Source organism: Oncorhynchus masou, chromosome 33 (genome assembly GCF_036934945.1).
Source record: "Oncorhynchus masou masou isolate Uvic2021 chromosome 33, UVic_Omas_1.1, whole genome shotgun sequence".
Classification (NCBI taxonomy): Eukaryota; Metazoa; Chordata; class Actinopteri; order Salmoniformes; family Salmonidae; genus Oncorhynchus; species Oncorhynchus masou.
This window is the reverse complement of record NC_088244.1, coordinates 30496408-30512441: the sequence shown is the minus strand read 5'-3', so window position 1 is coordinate 30512441 and position 16034 is coordinate 30496408. Positions and strand designations below refer to the sequence as shown.

General features: G+C 40.1%; 1 protein-coding gene across 1 annotated transcript; it reads right to left on the bottom strand.

Annotated features, from left to right (window-relative positions):
* Positions 1 to 660: 660 nt before the first annotated feature.
* Positions 661 to 15636, bottom strand: LOC135528234 (chemokine-like protein TAFA-2). Its single transcript, XM_064957182.1, has 5 exons — positions 15397 to 15636; positions 11759 to 11873; positions 8544 to 8699; positions 8242 to 8366; positions 661 to 3020 (listed from the first exon to the last, which is right to left on the bottom strand). The coding sequence occupies exons 1-5, from the start codon at positions 15424 to 15426 to the stop codon at positions 3009 to 3011; spliced, it is 438 nt and encodes a 145-aa protein (XP_064813254.1). The 5' UTR covers positions 15427 to 15636; the 3' UTR covers positions 661 to 3008.
* Between the last annotated feature and the right edge of the window lie 398 nt (positions 15637 to 16034).

Here is a 16034-nt window from a genome sequence, read left to right as displayed (position 1 = left end):
ACAGTAAGCATCTATCTGTCTGTGCATACAGCTATGAGACATACAACTACTGTACATGCACTATGAATTCATTATACACAGACAGATTAACTAACATTAATGTTAGTCTGATTCATATTATATTCATTCAAATATAATTGTTAAACTCTCTAATTATGTTAAATGCAAATCCAATTCTAGACGTCATGCAGAAGACAAGACAAATGGAACAAATCTTTGAGCCATGACCAAATTGCAGGGTGATTTTAATTCTTGCCTCACCAGGCAAAACACACACACACACACACACACACACACACACACACACACACACACACACACACACACAGTGCAATAATGGTCATATTTATCATATTCACACTTTATTAATTAGTTGTGTCATCTCTAGGTTATTAGGAGACGGTTATAATGAATACATTTGGAACAGAGATAATTGTGAACTGTTAATGTTGAGTAGGGGAGAGTGGGGTAAGTTTAGCCAAAGGGGTAAGTTTAGCCAAAGGGGTAAGTTTAGCCAAAGGGGTAAGTTGAGCCACCCTTGTTTCTAGTAAACCATACGCAAAATTCATCATTTGACCAATGATTAATTTAATGGAGTCCGTAAAGGAAGAAACCACATGGAAAAGTGCTAAGCAAGTTTCAGAAGGTCCAGAAAGCAGATTTTAAACAAGTCAAATGAATTTATTGTGTTACAGGTTTCGTCATGTTTGGATCTAAACCAAACTACTAGATATTTTAAGATTGTTGAATGCTTCAGTTGGGGTCTCAATATGAGGTCCTAAACCTAGCATGAAAGTGCATCCTCGTAGCTGTGTGGGCTAATATAGTCAACATGTTTGCCTTGGGGTACGTTTACAAATGAAAGTGTTTTCTTCCCAGGCATAATGCAAGGCATTATCACTGGGATATGAGATAACAACAAGACCTGGCCTATGCTAAACGTGTTTATAAAAAAGTACAAAGGGTTTGTTAGGAGTTAAGCCTGTGTTAAAAGATACTTAAAATTATTAAAATACAAAAGAAGTGATTGTGATGAATTGTGTTTGGGAAATAAAGATAGACATGGTTCTAAAAAGGTAGTGGTCATATTTCATTCATTCAGGTGGCTTAACTTACTCTGTCCCGCGGCTCAACTTAAACCATAAACGGGGTAAGTTATGCCAAGAGAACACTTTTTTTGGACAAGCTATGTTTTCAAAACTGTAATGTTTACATTAATTCGGATAATTTCCAGGGATACACAACATCCTGAAATATATGTAGATATCTTAGAAATAATACTATATTTCCCTTGACGAGGTGATGCTGAATGTTAAAAAAAATCTCAATTTACCCCTCTCCCCTGAATCTCTGTAGGTTAGGTTAGACATCATATACACTAGCATTAATGATTCTGTCACAAACATGACATTACATATGACCATTTGTGACAGTTAAGAAGATGTAAATGCCAAATAATTTTACAAGGTAATGATTTGGGCAGTGGTGAGCAAACAAGCAGGTTGACGTTTATTGTCATGAATCTTGCCCTGTAGTCAGAACTGAGAGATTTCCACTAGATGGGCCGGCCGCAAAATCAAATTGTCTATATCGTAAGAATTCATGAAAACAAAAATATGCTTTTTTATCTTAATTTAAGGTTAGGGTTAGGCATTACGGTAGGCAGTGTGGTTAAGGTTAGGGCTAAGGTTATGTTTAAAAACAGATTTTCTGACTTTGTGGCTGTGGCAGCTAGTGACCACTTTGCAGAGTTACCTCCAGGGCAACAATCCTTACAATAAATGCCAACCTGTGAACAAACAACTCTTTGTGTTGAGTTTTACTCATAAATGGCTGTCTGTCATGTTCTGATGGGTTGTCATGATGTGATGTTGCTTTAGGAAGAAATTGGTTTACTGTATCATTGAAGCACTGTATCATCAAAACAACTCGACAACGTAGTGGTAAAATGTAAAAAGTTTGCCCCTGAATTCTGAAATTACTTTAAGAATGAACAAAAGAATGACAATTATTATGAGTATACGCAGATGTACAAAAGTGTTGAGAAGACAGAAAGTAAGAATGGTAAATGACATTAGAATGAATGTTCTATTTTGCTTGTAGACACAATTTGCTTGAAGGCACAGACAATTCTGCACCATTTCACATCATTGCTATTACAGAGGTCCTCTCCATGGGAGACGGGAGTTGGAAAGACAAACTAAAGCGTGATGTAAATACTCTCGGCAGTGAAGAAGCTTCTTTCCTCCCTCCTCCTCTCCTCGTGATTTGCATTTCAAACAGCCGTTGTTTTGCATCTGTCTATTTGCATGCCATCGCATCCTTGCAGGTGGTGGCTTGTCTAACTGGGTGAGATGAAAAGCTCTCTGTGCACGCGTGTGTGTGTGTGTGTGGCTGAATCTCTACACATATTGTATCAATAAGAATTCCCAAATCGAAGGCGCTTCCACTTGTCACTATAGCAGGACACATTGCTTAATGAGACAGTCTAGGCAAGAGTCTCTCTCCATAAAGCCATTGGTCCAAGATCACAGTCTATTTATTGAAACATTGTCCAGTTGTGTCTCTGCGTGTGGCTCATCCAAAACTTAGCCAGAATGCATACAGCAATTCCCAGCTCGGCATTTATCTGTCACAGAAAGACAATGTCCCGCTGACAGAACACAATATGGAATCCCATTGAAAGACTTGCCAAGCTATATTTTTTATCTGCCTGTTAGTCTCAGGTAGGAGCTGGCTGCCATGGCTAAACCCGTCTCTGTCTCTTAGAGGACACAGTCAGGGAAGTAAGGATGAGTACTGTATGACATCGGCGTTCCTCTTGAGTTCACATCAGTCACTCTACTCATTTGATAGGGCTGCTCATTTGCTATTGTATTCCTCATTATATTCTGGGGACTGAAGCAGATCTTCACTTTTTTTCAAAGCAAAAAATGTGTGTGATTGACAACTGGTCAGGCCGTGGCACGTTCAGGGTCTCAGTCGATTGGCTGAGATGGGGTTTTTTGCTACCGCGCCACCTGAAAAAGGAAAAAGAAGAAGAAATATGGGAACTTCCAAAAGGTCCATTAAATGCTGGGTCACCCTGAGCCAAGTCTTCTTTCCTGGGCATCATTATTTCTGCTGCAGCTAACCTCATCCACATCCCAGACATATTTTATGTAGTTGACATGAAAATGGAAGCAAATAGTTTATTCCTCAGCAGATGTTAGATGGGTGTAATATACCTGTTCAGAAAGCTTCACGTTGGACTGTTTGTTGTCAGTTTTTATTAATCAATGAATGTATGCAGCACATGTTCATCTGATTTTCTATTCTCTTTGAGTTGACTCTCATTAGATATTTCCCTACTGCATATCAATTTGAAGCTGATAAAAGCCAAGACATATCACAGATTTGCACATTCCTCAAGTCTGTAGTTTGTCCACAGGCATTTAAGGCTGTCAGATTGAATTACATCCCATTACGATATCTGTATCAGATGGTTTACATGTATAAAACAGTCTCATTTCATGTTTTTCTTTTGGTCCCATCTTCCACAGGATTACCAAATGAGGCTTGCTTAGCCCTCTGTGGCTGATTGGGAGCAGCAGTGTTGATTCTGCCTATGGGAGCAGTAATTGTGACTGATTGTGGGATATTTTATCATCAAAGCAAGGCTTATTCCAAGTACTGTAATCGCATGTGATGATTCCGCATAAACACTGTCGTTCAATTTTTTGCATTAACTAGATGTGCAAACATGGGGGGGATATAGAGAGAACAGGAGAGAGAGAACAAGAGAGAGAGAACGAGAGAGAGAACAGGAGAGAAAACAGGAGAGAGAAAACAGGAGAGAGAAAACAGGAGAGAGAAAACAGGAGAGAGAAGATGGGAGAGAGAGAACAGGAGAGAGAGAGCGAAAGTGTGACTGCAAGTGCTTATATTTCTTCTTACGTTTATCAAAACCATCAATCATTACATTGCCTTTAGGCTATTTATCGTAATCTTTACACCGGGACCACTTTAAAACAAGTATGCATCATTGGTGTCATTTCCCTGAGGTGTTCGTTGTTAAAACAGATGTGTAGTTTGCTTGTCATTATATTTTATATTTCTAAGACACTTATAGATTTTATACCTTTAAAACCTTTGTTTTATGTGTTTTATTTTGGGACCATGGTGTTAGTGCTGTTCTTAACACACTGTGTCCAGCTGGATTTTACTGTCTCCTGGAGCTAACATTAGCAGGCTAGCCTCGGCTAGCTCCGGCTAGCTAGATTACCTGGCTGTCACTGGCAAAGCTTGTCTCACGTCGGGGCCGCTGTTTCTACCCTGAGTATAAGCATGTCAGACTCCTCTGTTTTGGAGTCGGATTCAGAGATGGACAGTAAAGTCATAAAATGTTAGACCTGTGATATGTTTACTGTCGTGAAAAGGAAGAATTTACTGATTTATACATTTGTGAAAAGTGTAAGCAACTCGTTGCCTCAAAAGACTGGAAGACTGAACTACTAGAGGAGAACAGTCCTGCTGTTTTGATGCAACACTTCTAAATTACCGAGAGGATAATCGAGGGTGCTCTATGAGATTGGGCTACTCTGCAGTAGCTACTGAGGATACCACCTTGGACCATTTTCCGTATTAACACATCCCACCGACAAGAACGGGAGAACTACAGTGTCTTGTTCTACACCCTCGGGGGCAAAGTGGAATCGAGTTAGAAGGAAGGAAAGAAGGAATATTCCAACGTATCCTCCGTCTGCCCTCTCGCCAAGACCTGCAGCTCTCAAACTGTTTCGCGGCCCTGACTCTGGCCCTCCTATAAGGCCCTCACCCGCTCCCAGACCACTCCACCGCAGTACCCAGTGAAAGCCAAGTCACTGCCTCCGTGCGGCCTGGGAATCCACGACTTGCCTCTGGGGCTGCAGGTAGCCTGGCGGGTAGGAGAGTTGGGCCAGTAACCAAAAGGTTGCTAGATCAAATCCCCAAGCTGACAAGGTAAAAATCTGTCGTTCTGCCCCTGAGCACGGCAGCTAACGCATCATTCCCTGGGTGCCGTAGATGTGTATGTCAAGGGCAGGCCTCCGCATCTCTCTGATTCAGAGGGGTTGGGGTAAATGTGGAAGACACATTTTAGTTGAATGCATTCAGGTGAAAAACTGACTAGGTATCCCCCTTTCCTAGTGTGGCCATTGTAGGGAGTTCTATAGTACGGATGTGGTGGTTGCCGGAGCAAGTACATTCTGCTTTCCTGGTGCTAGGGTGTGTGATATTACTCGGGAGCTTAAGGTCATTCTAGACCGAAACACTGAGCTTTAAACGGTGATCGTGCATGCCGATACTAATGGCATCAACCTGCGGCAATCGGGGGAGTTGAGCCCGGACACCTTATGGACAGGTTAATGGATACTGGAAAGAGGATTGTCCTTTCTGGCCCTATCCCAACAGATGTTTCTGGAGGTAAATCTGCTGTCGAAACTCAAGTGACAGGATATAGATCCCTTTCTGAGTCAAAATGCAAGCCAAAATCTACTGCTCAGATTTTTTGAGAACGTGACTTAAAAAACATAAGCCTATGCAACATTAACCTATTAAAAACATTTCTGTAGCAACGAGGATTATGTAGTAGTGTCACGACTTCCACTGAAGGTGGCGCCTCTTCCTGTTCGGGCGGCGCTCGGCGGTCGTCGTCACCGGTCTACTAGCTGCCTTTTCCTTTTCTGTTGGTTTTGTCTTATTGGTTACACCTGTTTCTTGTTTGGGGTTTGTTTAGGGCTATTTAAGCCGGTTATGCCCGTCTGCTTTTGTGCGGGCTTGTTTCTCTATTTGGTTTTGTGCATGTGTTCTTTTTGTATTTCTCCGGACTGTTTGTGTCCTGTTTTTGGGCCGGTCATTGTATGCGCCTGGTGTTTCGGCGTGACCTTCCTTTCACCGGAATAAATACGGTTGTCCTTTAACCTCTGCTCTCTGCGCCTGACTCTGCACCCACTACTCCTAGAAGTCGTAACAAGTAGGCTGTAGGCCCAATACATTATCACTGCATATTGGCTATGCTTGAATTGTCCTGCCAATGCTACTGTTCTCAGACCAGTTAGAAATTATATTTTTAAATGTTGGTATATGATCACACTAGTAATAGAACATTTGTTGTATTACTTGTGGTGCTCAGCTACTGTAAGTGAGCATAATATTTATTTATTTTACTGGACTAATGGCCTGCATCTGATGGTCAGTCTGAGGGGGGGGCAGCAGTGAGGCTGATCTTCACCCAACTCACCATCCCTCCGCTCTCCCTCCCTCTACTGAGAAAAGGGAACACAGTCTTCCAGCTGATGGCAAAACTTAAGAGGCACTTTATTATTTCTGCTTCATGCACCAATTCATGTTGTTCGTCTTATGACCAGAGAAAGTGAAATATTCCTCGGTATTAAAAAAGAAACAAGCCAATAATAATAACCAAGCAAGTTTATTGGAACACTATGCTATACTCAATCCTTTCAGCTGCAGTGCTGGTTGTAGCATTTTATGGCTTATAAAAGTGTTGAACAAAGTGTTGATAGGGCTGAATAACAACTTGGACTTACTCATAAAAACAGCAGCTCTGAGCTGTATTCGTTGAGTATCTCTAGTCATGGTTTTACAAGTTTTTAAATCTCACAGTATCAACTTTGCTGTACGTTCAAGGTTTTCTTTTTACAGTCTATGGCTCGAGGAAACTGTGATCTGGAAACAGTAACGTGATCTGAGCTATCGGATTGGCCAGTGGTAGGCCTATAGGTGTTCTACCTTCAGACACATGAAATTATTCAAAATGGAAATGATTTTCCTTCCCGGCGCTAGGGCTGCTGAATCAAGTGCACCTACCGCCAACAGCATGACATGAATAAAAACAATAGGACCACAAGGCTTTATCGTTGGGTTTTTACAGACATTTTTGGTGATCGACTAGGAATGCCTTGGAGATCGCGATCGACCGGTTGTTGACCACTACTGTAGAGAATGATTTACCCCAGATACACATTCTCTATTTTCAATTCAACCATTTTATATATATGATTTACTAAGTGTCCTGCTAAAAATCGACTTTAAAAAAATCCACATATTGCAGAATAATTCACTTTGATTCTTTACATGACAATTGTTCCCTAACCAACCCTCAGCTAAGAACTTTTTAAACTTCTCATTCTACTCTAAATGTGCAACAGTCTGGTTTTAAAACCTGGATATAGCACAGTTTCAACTGCTACTCTTGTTCTTTGACGTATTAAATTGCTTAAACAATAAAAACCATTGTGCTGCCTAACGTATAGACCTTTCCAAGGCCTTTGAAACTGTTGACCATTACATTCTCATTCGAAGGCTGACTGAAATAATTCGCAAGTGGTTTGAGAATGATCTGTCTGATAGGTCATAATGCTGGATTTCTGATGGTGTCAAGTCTAGTTTCTTGAACATTATAAAAAGTGTACCACAGGGGTCGGGACTGAGACCTGTTCTCTTTACTATTTATATAAATAATACTGGTCTATCTGTTAAAACTTGTAATATTCATCTGTAGGCAGACGACACAGTTATGTAAACCATTGCCCCAACTGTTGACTAGGGTATGTCAGAGCTGCAACCTTGTTGTCTTATAGAAAGCCCTGGTTGGTTTAAAATGTTTGCTTAATGTAGGTTGACTACATATTTATTCATTAGATAGGTCTCCCATCAATCGGGTTCCCGCCTACAAATATCTGGGCATTTGGATTGACAAAGATTTAATGTTTAGAAAACCTATGGATGAGCAAGTTAAAAAGATCTTGCCACTCCCTAAATAGCAGAAGCAGATTGTACAGTCAGCTTTCTGCCAGTTCTTGACTATGGTGACATCATTTACCAGATTGCACAGCTTTAAAGCACCCCATTGCTGGAACCAACCACAAAAAACATTACAATGTTCTGGTGCTGCTCAGGCAATTTAATATATTGAATGGGGACCATCTTACTGAGGAATGTAATCGTTTTTCTTGAATATATGTGTTGTGCTGTAATTAACTTTTTTATATTGTATTTGATTTTTCTTATGAAACTGTATATGTAGAGCTCCCCTGTGAAAGAGACCCTGGTCTCAATGCTGACTCCTTGCTTAAATAATAATATAATAAATATAGATATTTTTAAGATACATTTTCTAATAGTTTCATTACCTTCCAACTGTAATAATGCATGAAGTCATATGAATTTGATTTCCTTTGCTGTCCCTTCACATATACTCACCTTGGTGGTCTTGACTTTGTTTCCAGAGCTGCAGGACCAGCCAGTGAGATCCAGCAGTACTTTACACTCCTCTCCCTCCAGACAGGGCTGCATCTGACACCACCACTTCTGACGCACGATGGATGCTGAGGAAAACAGCACAGTGGGCAGTCAGTCACTTGAAATGAGATGAGATGCAACGTGTGGTCTAGAGAGCACTTCAATATATGGGCGAGATAACAACTTTAACATTGAGAATATGTTGGCGCAATACAAACCCGTTGAAGTACTGAAACGCTACCATCTTATATGAAGCATCCTACCTTCAACACAAGAGGGCATTGCCCTTGTTGTCCCGGCGACCTGACCAGGGAAGCAGGAACACTTGACTGTTTGAGAGCGCTCCTCAATCTTGTTCTTATTGCAGCAGCGATGGGCAGCCACTACTTCACAGGTACCTGTCTTTACCTGTGACGAACCTGAGACAGAGGGATTAGTAAACTAACTAGCAGTAGCAGCATGCATAGAGAGGGATGAAAACAATTAAAACAGCTCCTTAAAATCAGTCAAAATGACGTGAAGCTGTCTGTGCTATCATTTTAGTGCACTTTGCAAGATATGACATACTGAACTTGCCTGCCTTTCATATACTGCTTGAGTGTGAGAAGAAAAATCTAACCATACATACAAGCCAACATAAGAGATTTCAACACTACATAATTACATAATTCACATCAGTATGCACCAGGCATGCATGTAAGTATGAGGTCTTAAGATTCTTCTGCAGTTGATTAAATGAAGCTGAAGCTTGAATACATCTAAAAGGTATGTGACAAATGTTAAATTTACAATTCTTCACGTTTGAACTGCCATTTATATAATAGTTCATTTAAAAAAATTATCATAAAATTACACAAATTCACAATTCACATATGGTCCTGCGTATAACCGCTAGGGGGCAATGCAGTTCAATCTACCGCTGTCCAGTCTACCTAACAGACAACAGACAACGCTCACCTTACTGCTGTCCCCAACCACTCAGCAAAGATGGTATTAATGCCGTTTTAGGTTCTCTGTTTTCAATACATTGAACTTCATGTATAACAGCATGTTCATAGTACATCCAGCAGTCTGTTGTTAACGCCACGCATGGTGTTTGAGACCTCGCACTTTGTACTTGGAGAGCAATCATTGTACAATTTCACCATCAGGGCCGATACGTTTTTTAAACATGGCATCTTGTAGTCTGGTTCTAGATATGCCATTAGGGTATTGAAGCCGACATCCTCTACCAGTGACAATGGCTGCATATCAACTACAATCATTTCTGTAATCAGCGCTGTGATTTTCTCACTCCATCCCTTTACCTTCTCAAAGTATTGCCATATAGGACTTCACTGAGGCTGCTTCCCTGTCTCTCTGCCATCTTTCCAACTGTTAATGACAATGAGGTGTGGACCACTTTATATTGGTGGCAAACAATTTGAAAGATGCATATCTCCTCCTATTTACAGCATTGTTGTGTTAGGTATTTGTTTAATTTTATACAATGGGTGGGTCTAATCCTGAATGCTGATTGGTTAAAACTGCATTACAGCCGGTGTCTATTCCACAAGTTATCACCGGCTAAATCTATGACGTTGAAATGCCTATTTAGTCTGTTCCATCTGACTGCGCAATCCAGTGTCTCATCAGCTCAGCCAGGCAATTTATATACTTGATCGACAATGTGAAAAGCATTAAGACATTATCTCCCATTTCTTCTAGACTAACAGTTTTCAACAGCGGAGATTTGTATAAACCTTGCTGTCTGTTTCTCCGACATTTGTAACAATATTTCAATTGTTTCAATGGTGAAATTTGATCTCCAGCTGTCCCATAGAAATGAATCTGTAGGGAGTGGAGTTGAGACGGCGTTTCTCAGCGTTTCTCAGACAGTCGAAGTTGTGAATCAGCTGGCATAATTTTTATGGATATATACAAAGAAATGTCAATTGAAAAAAGGTCAAACGAAACGAAGTGCAGCTAGTTTGAAATCTTTCCATCTTCAGTTTGAAGTGATTGTGTTAGCTGTGTTGTTGGCTAGCTCCTCTGAACAACAGTGTCCTGACGAGTGAGCACATTTTCTATGCCAGGCGAAATCACGCCTCACTAACTCACTGTTATGAATGTATCCCCACAAAAAAAAAAAAAAAAAATGCTGGAAAACAGTTTAAATAAATCCAAATTACACTACTTTGCTGTTATTCTGGCTGCACTTTTGACGTGACTGTAAATTAGCCGTAGTTGGCTAGCTAGCAAGCAAGGGATAAGAAAGTTGCCAGCCAGTATGGCAATGGAGCATTTAGAACGAATACAGAATACAGATACAGAACAAAAAGACTGAATGACTGGGTCGAGTCTCTGGCAACCGAACCGATAGAACAAACGACCAGCCGGCTTGGCTAGCAACCTTAGATTTGTATCGGGCCTATATCTTGTGGAAGAATGAAATAGTATGAATAAATTCATCAAAATCATGTTTTTAATGAAAATATGTCAATTATTATTTGAATATGTTGGTAACCTGTTGTATAAAAGTGATAATTCCCTTGAAGCCGGTGTCTGGAGGATACATTGGCACGGTTTGCCGGCCATCGACTAATAATAACACCCATGCCAATATATTCTAAAAACACCAGCTTCTCGGGCAATATCACTTCAATAATGTTTGCCTTTATGATGATGATGATGATTGGGATCTGTCCGTGGTAGTTTTGTGTATTTATGTATGTTTTCTTAACGATAACAATCCCACATTTGTTCAAACATTTAAACATCACACCTTTAACATTGACACAGTATCAGCGTTCACATTCTTTTGGATTCTGGAGCAACAGAGCCCCCATGTGGATATAAGAAACATCACAGGGAACACAGTCAAAATGGAGGAAGTAAAAGAAAAAGTGAACGAGACTAGACCAAAAGGGAAAAGCAGCATTCACAGGACTCCCTTTCAGTCATTGCAAAGTTCTTTCATTTGAAATGAGAAAATATACAATAAAATGTAGGTATTCAATAATGTTTTCAGAATGTGTATGAATGTAATAAGAGATTTTGACGTTGAGGATTGTGACCTTTTGACATGTTACGTTATTTATTTATGCCACATTCAGAGAGAACACTGCATAATACATCAATAGTAGTTGCCACTTGAGTTTCAATTACTGCAATAACCTTATTTTAACACAAGATTTGTTCATACATTTCTGTAAATGACCCGTTTCTTATTTATGAATGTCTACTTAAATATTATAGTATTATGTAGTCCTCTCCCACAGTAGCTGTAGAAACACCATGAGTCTGTTAATTGTATACAGTAATTGTAGCATCAGCACTTGTGTTTACCTTCTACCATGCAGACCACAAACACCTATTTTTACCTCGTTAGTGTTGGCCTTGCTTAATTCCCAGAGGAGCTGGGAGTACTGGTGACCAGGGGCCATAATGAGTCCAGTGGGGACCAGTGTTCACTGGTATGAATGGTTCTGGGACTTACCTGACTGCCCCCGGGAGCTGTAGTTGCCGGTGGACACTGGTTGGCAGTAGAGGATCACTATGCAGAGCAGGAGGAGGCCCCAGTGTACTGACCATGCCATCTCACAGCTAATAACCTTTATCCGGTCAGCCAAGCAACCACAGAGACATATGTTGTTAGTGAGAAGATATGACACAGCTATCGCACAATAATGGGGTCTGAAAACTCTGTTTGAAGTTAGAACATTCCGTATGAGATCAAAACACAAACTGTGCTTAGCCTACTCCAAATATTTGATTTCTTAAAAAAGATAAATGGTATCTACATTTTGTGTCAACATTTCATCAAAAAGTTGGATGAAAGCTTGATAAAAGGCATACAATAGGCAACCAATGACTGTCACCTAGTGGTTATAAATCATCAAGTTCTTGGGACAAACGGTTATGAGGAGTACAGCTCATCAGGGGCATGTACCAACAATGTGAATTCACAGCCCAAACTCCAATTTATGTTGCAGCCAGCCAAATTCAACAGTCAGGCTGTTTAAAAACAGAACATCTCATACCCTCTATTAGAAATGTAATCCACAATACTGCCACTGTGTATGTACCCATGAGAAGTATTAGACCCAGATTGTTGAGACCACCACGGAGTTAGTGGGACCAGCAATTCTTACAGTACATTTCCATAGTATAGGCAGGCTTTCAGCGCTGCAGGTTTTTGTTCGTATGACACCCAATAACCTGCTCTGAAGACAATTATTTTTTCTCTGTGATTTTATTTTAAGTGATTCAACATTGAATCTGCTCATGAGTTTTTAACCTCAATAAGTATGTTATATATATATAGTACCAGTCAAAAGTTTGGACACACCTACTCATTCAAGGGTTTTTCTTTATGTTTTTACTATTTTCTACATTGTAGAATAATAGTAAACACATCAAAACTATGAAATAACACATGGAATCATGTGGCAACCAAAAGAGTGTTAAACAAATCAAAATATAAGTTATATTTGAGATTCTTCAAAGTAGACACCCTTCGCCTTGATGACAGCTTTGCACACTCTTAGCATTCTCTCAACCAGCTTCATGAGGTAGTCACCTGGAATGCATTTCAATTAACAGGTGTGCCTTGTTAAAAGTTCATTTGTGGAATGTCTTTCCTTCCTAATGCTTTGACCCAGTCAGTTGTGTTGTGACAAGGTATGTTTGGCACACAGACGATATCCCTATTTGGTAAAAGATCCTGTCCATATTATGGCAAGAACAGCTCAAATAAGCAAAGAGAAAAGACCGTCCATCATTACTTTAAGACCAGTCAATGCGGAATATTTCAAGAACTTTGAAAGTTTCTTCAAGTGCAGCCACAAAAACCATCACGCTGCTATGATGGAACTGGCTCTCATGAGGACCACCACAGGAAAGGAAGATCCAGAGTTACCTCTGCTGCAGAGGATAAGGTCATTAGAGTTACCAGCATCAGAAATTGGTAAATAACTGCACCTCAGACTGCAGCCCAAATAAATGCTTCACAGAGTTCAAGTAACAGACAAATCTTAAAATTAACTGTTCAGAGGAGACTGCATGAATCAGGCCTTCATGGTCGAATTGCTGCAAAGAAACCACTACAAAAGGACACCAATAATAAGAAGAGACTTGCTTGGGCCAAGAAACACGAGCAATGGATATTAGACCAGTGGAAATCTGTCCTTTGGTCTGATGAGTCCGAATATGAGATTTTTGGTTACAACTGCCGTGTCTTTGTAAGGTGCAGAGTAGGTGAACGGATGAACTTCACGTATGATTCCCACCGTGACACATGGAGGAGGTGGTGTGATGGTGTGGGGGTGCATTGCTGGTGAAACTGTTTGTGATTTATTTTAGAATTCAAGGCACACTTACCCAACATGGCTACCACAGCATTCTGCAGCGATACGCCATCCCATCTGGTTTGCGCTTAGTGGGACTATCATTTGTTTTTCAACAGGAAAATGACCCAGCCTCCAGGCTGTGTAAGGGCTTTTTGATCAATAAATAGAGTGATGGGGTGCTGCATCAGATGACCTGGCCATCACAATCACCCAACCTCAACCCAATTGTGATGGTATGGGATGAGTTGGACCGCAGAGTGAAGGAAAAGTAGCCAACAAGTGCTCAGATTATGTGGGAACTCTTTCAAGACTGTTGGAAAAGCATTCCAGGTGACTACTTCATGAAGCAGGTTGAGAGAATGCCAAGCGTGTGCAAAGCTTTCATCAAGGCAACGTGTGGCTACTTTGAAGAATCTCAAATGAAAAATATATTTTCATTTGTTTAACATTTTTTGGTTGCTACATGATTCCATGTGTCATTTCATAGTTTTGATGTCTTCACTATTATTCTGCAATGTATAAAATAGTATACTGTATATGTATATATCTATACACAGTATATACAAATTCCCTTCTATTGTTTTTGACACAATAACCTGGGCCATATCACCCTTTAACAACCCTCTCTCTGAGCTGAGCACTTCTATCCCATAAACCCCATCCCCCAAATATAACAGCAAGTGTTCCAAACCAAAAAAGTAGTCCCAGAAAAACTAGGACAAGGGTTTCTTCTTTTACATGTAATTACAGTGATGAATAATGCACAAAGGAAGAAGCATATCAGGAGAATTGACTGAGGTATTTTTAACTACCATCTGTTCTTCAACAAGGTCTTAAACCTGTTACTGTCTGTCTGTCTGTCTGTCTGTCTGTCTGTCTGTCTGTCTGTCTGTCTGTCTGTCTGTCTGTCTGCAGTAGGTAGCCTACCACAGTGTGATGTAACTCACCAAGGGTAATCACATATCAAACACCACAGTGAGCAGGCAGGTTATCAACATTACCTCTCGGTGACCAGGTGAACTAGCACTAAATAGACAACAATGCTTTTGTTATACACCCACTTTAATTCAAACAAATCAAATAATTATTTCCCTCAAGATCCATAGTGTATCTGCTTTCATTGTGATAAAAAAAACAGCAGCAAGGTGAGGTCCTTCAGCCAGTCACCTGACAAACGCAATATTAAAAATAAAATATGCATTGATATTAGGCCTACAGTATCTCAAAGTCTGTGTTGATCAACCCCTGGGGGGAATAGAGCTATTTACCACTGCTGGCAAGGATGTTATTGCTTGTATTGTGAGATCACAATCCTTTTCAAGAGACATTAAAGAAAACAACATTTATGAGATAATTTAATCCCAGACAATTACCACTAGACACATAGATAATTCCTTGTGAACTAAAATAGCTTGGAATTACAAAACGTGACACAATACACGAGTTGGGCTGTACAGTGATTCATTATGTCCACAGCAGTATCTATCTAAAGGGCAAGTAGTAGTATGTGTATGTTTGTGTGGTGATGTTGAATTTATTACAGCCATTTCCCTACATTTAGCCTGGTAATCACAATTTCTAATCTAAATAGAAGCAAAATCAATCAATTTAGAAAACCAACATTTCCAAGTTATTTGGAATCTAATCCACAATGCTGCTGCTGCCACATAATTGGACTGACAATTGTTTGCAGATAAAGCAGTCTGTCATTGACTGACGACCTAGTTAATTTTATCACATTCATGAAATAATGGAACGAATTAAGATATAGTCATCACTCACTTACCTTTGTCTTAGTCTTACAAATGATAGCCATATATATTTGTGATGCGAAAGTGGCTACTTTCCTGATATGAAGTTGCGGTCCATCCACCTGACAGTTTATAAGTAATTCTCATATGCATGATAAATTACACTTTGATCTATCTGTTCCTATCTTTCTTTGCTTTTATATAGCTAGTTTCGTACTAACCCCTAACAACTGGTTCCTAGTGAGTCGTCTGTAGTGTAGAGAAAGTATTATCCACATCGATGAGCAATAGGCGTGGAATAACGGTTGAAAAACAGTCCCCTCCTAGATAATTATTGGTTTCCGTTTAGTTTGTTTCTCTTCCGTACTCCGCCTCTCGTTTGGTGTAAATACTGAAATGAAAAACCGCGTGACACGTCGCTCCACTCCAGACTTTTGCTTTGAACAACATACAGTCCGAGGTGGAAACAGAAAAGAAAGAGAACTTTCACTGCTGTTGAAATGTATTCCATCCCGGGCTTCTGAGATGTCCTCTTCTCATTGATAGACGAATAGACTAAACATTCAGGTTAGGTATCATATCTGCATGCAGTCGCCAGTGGGCAAAATGTGTGATTGGTATGTCCTTCCCCAAAACTAAATTACACCACAGCTGAGGGCACAAGATACCAGTT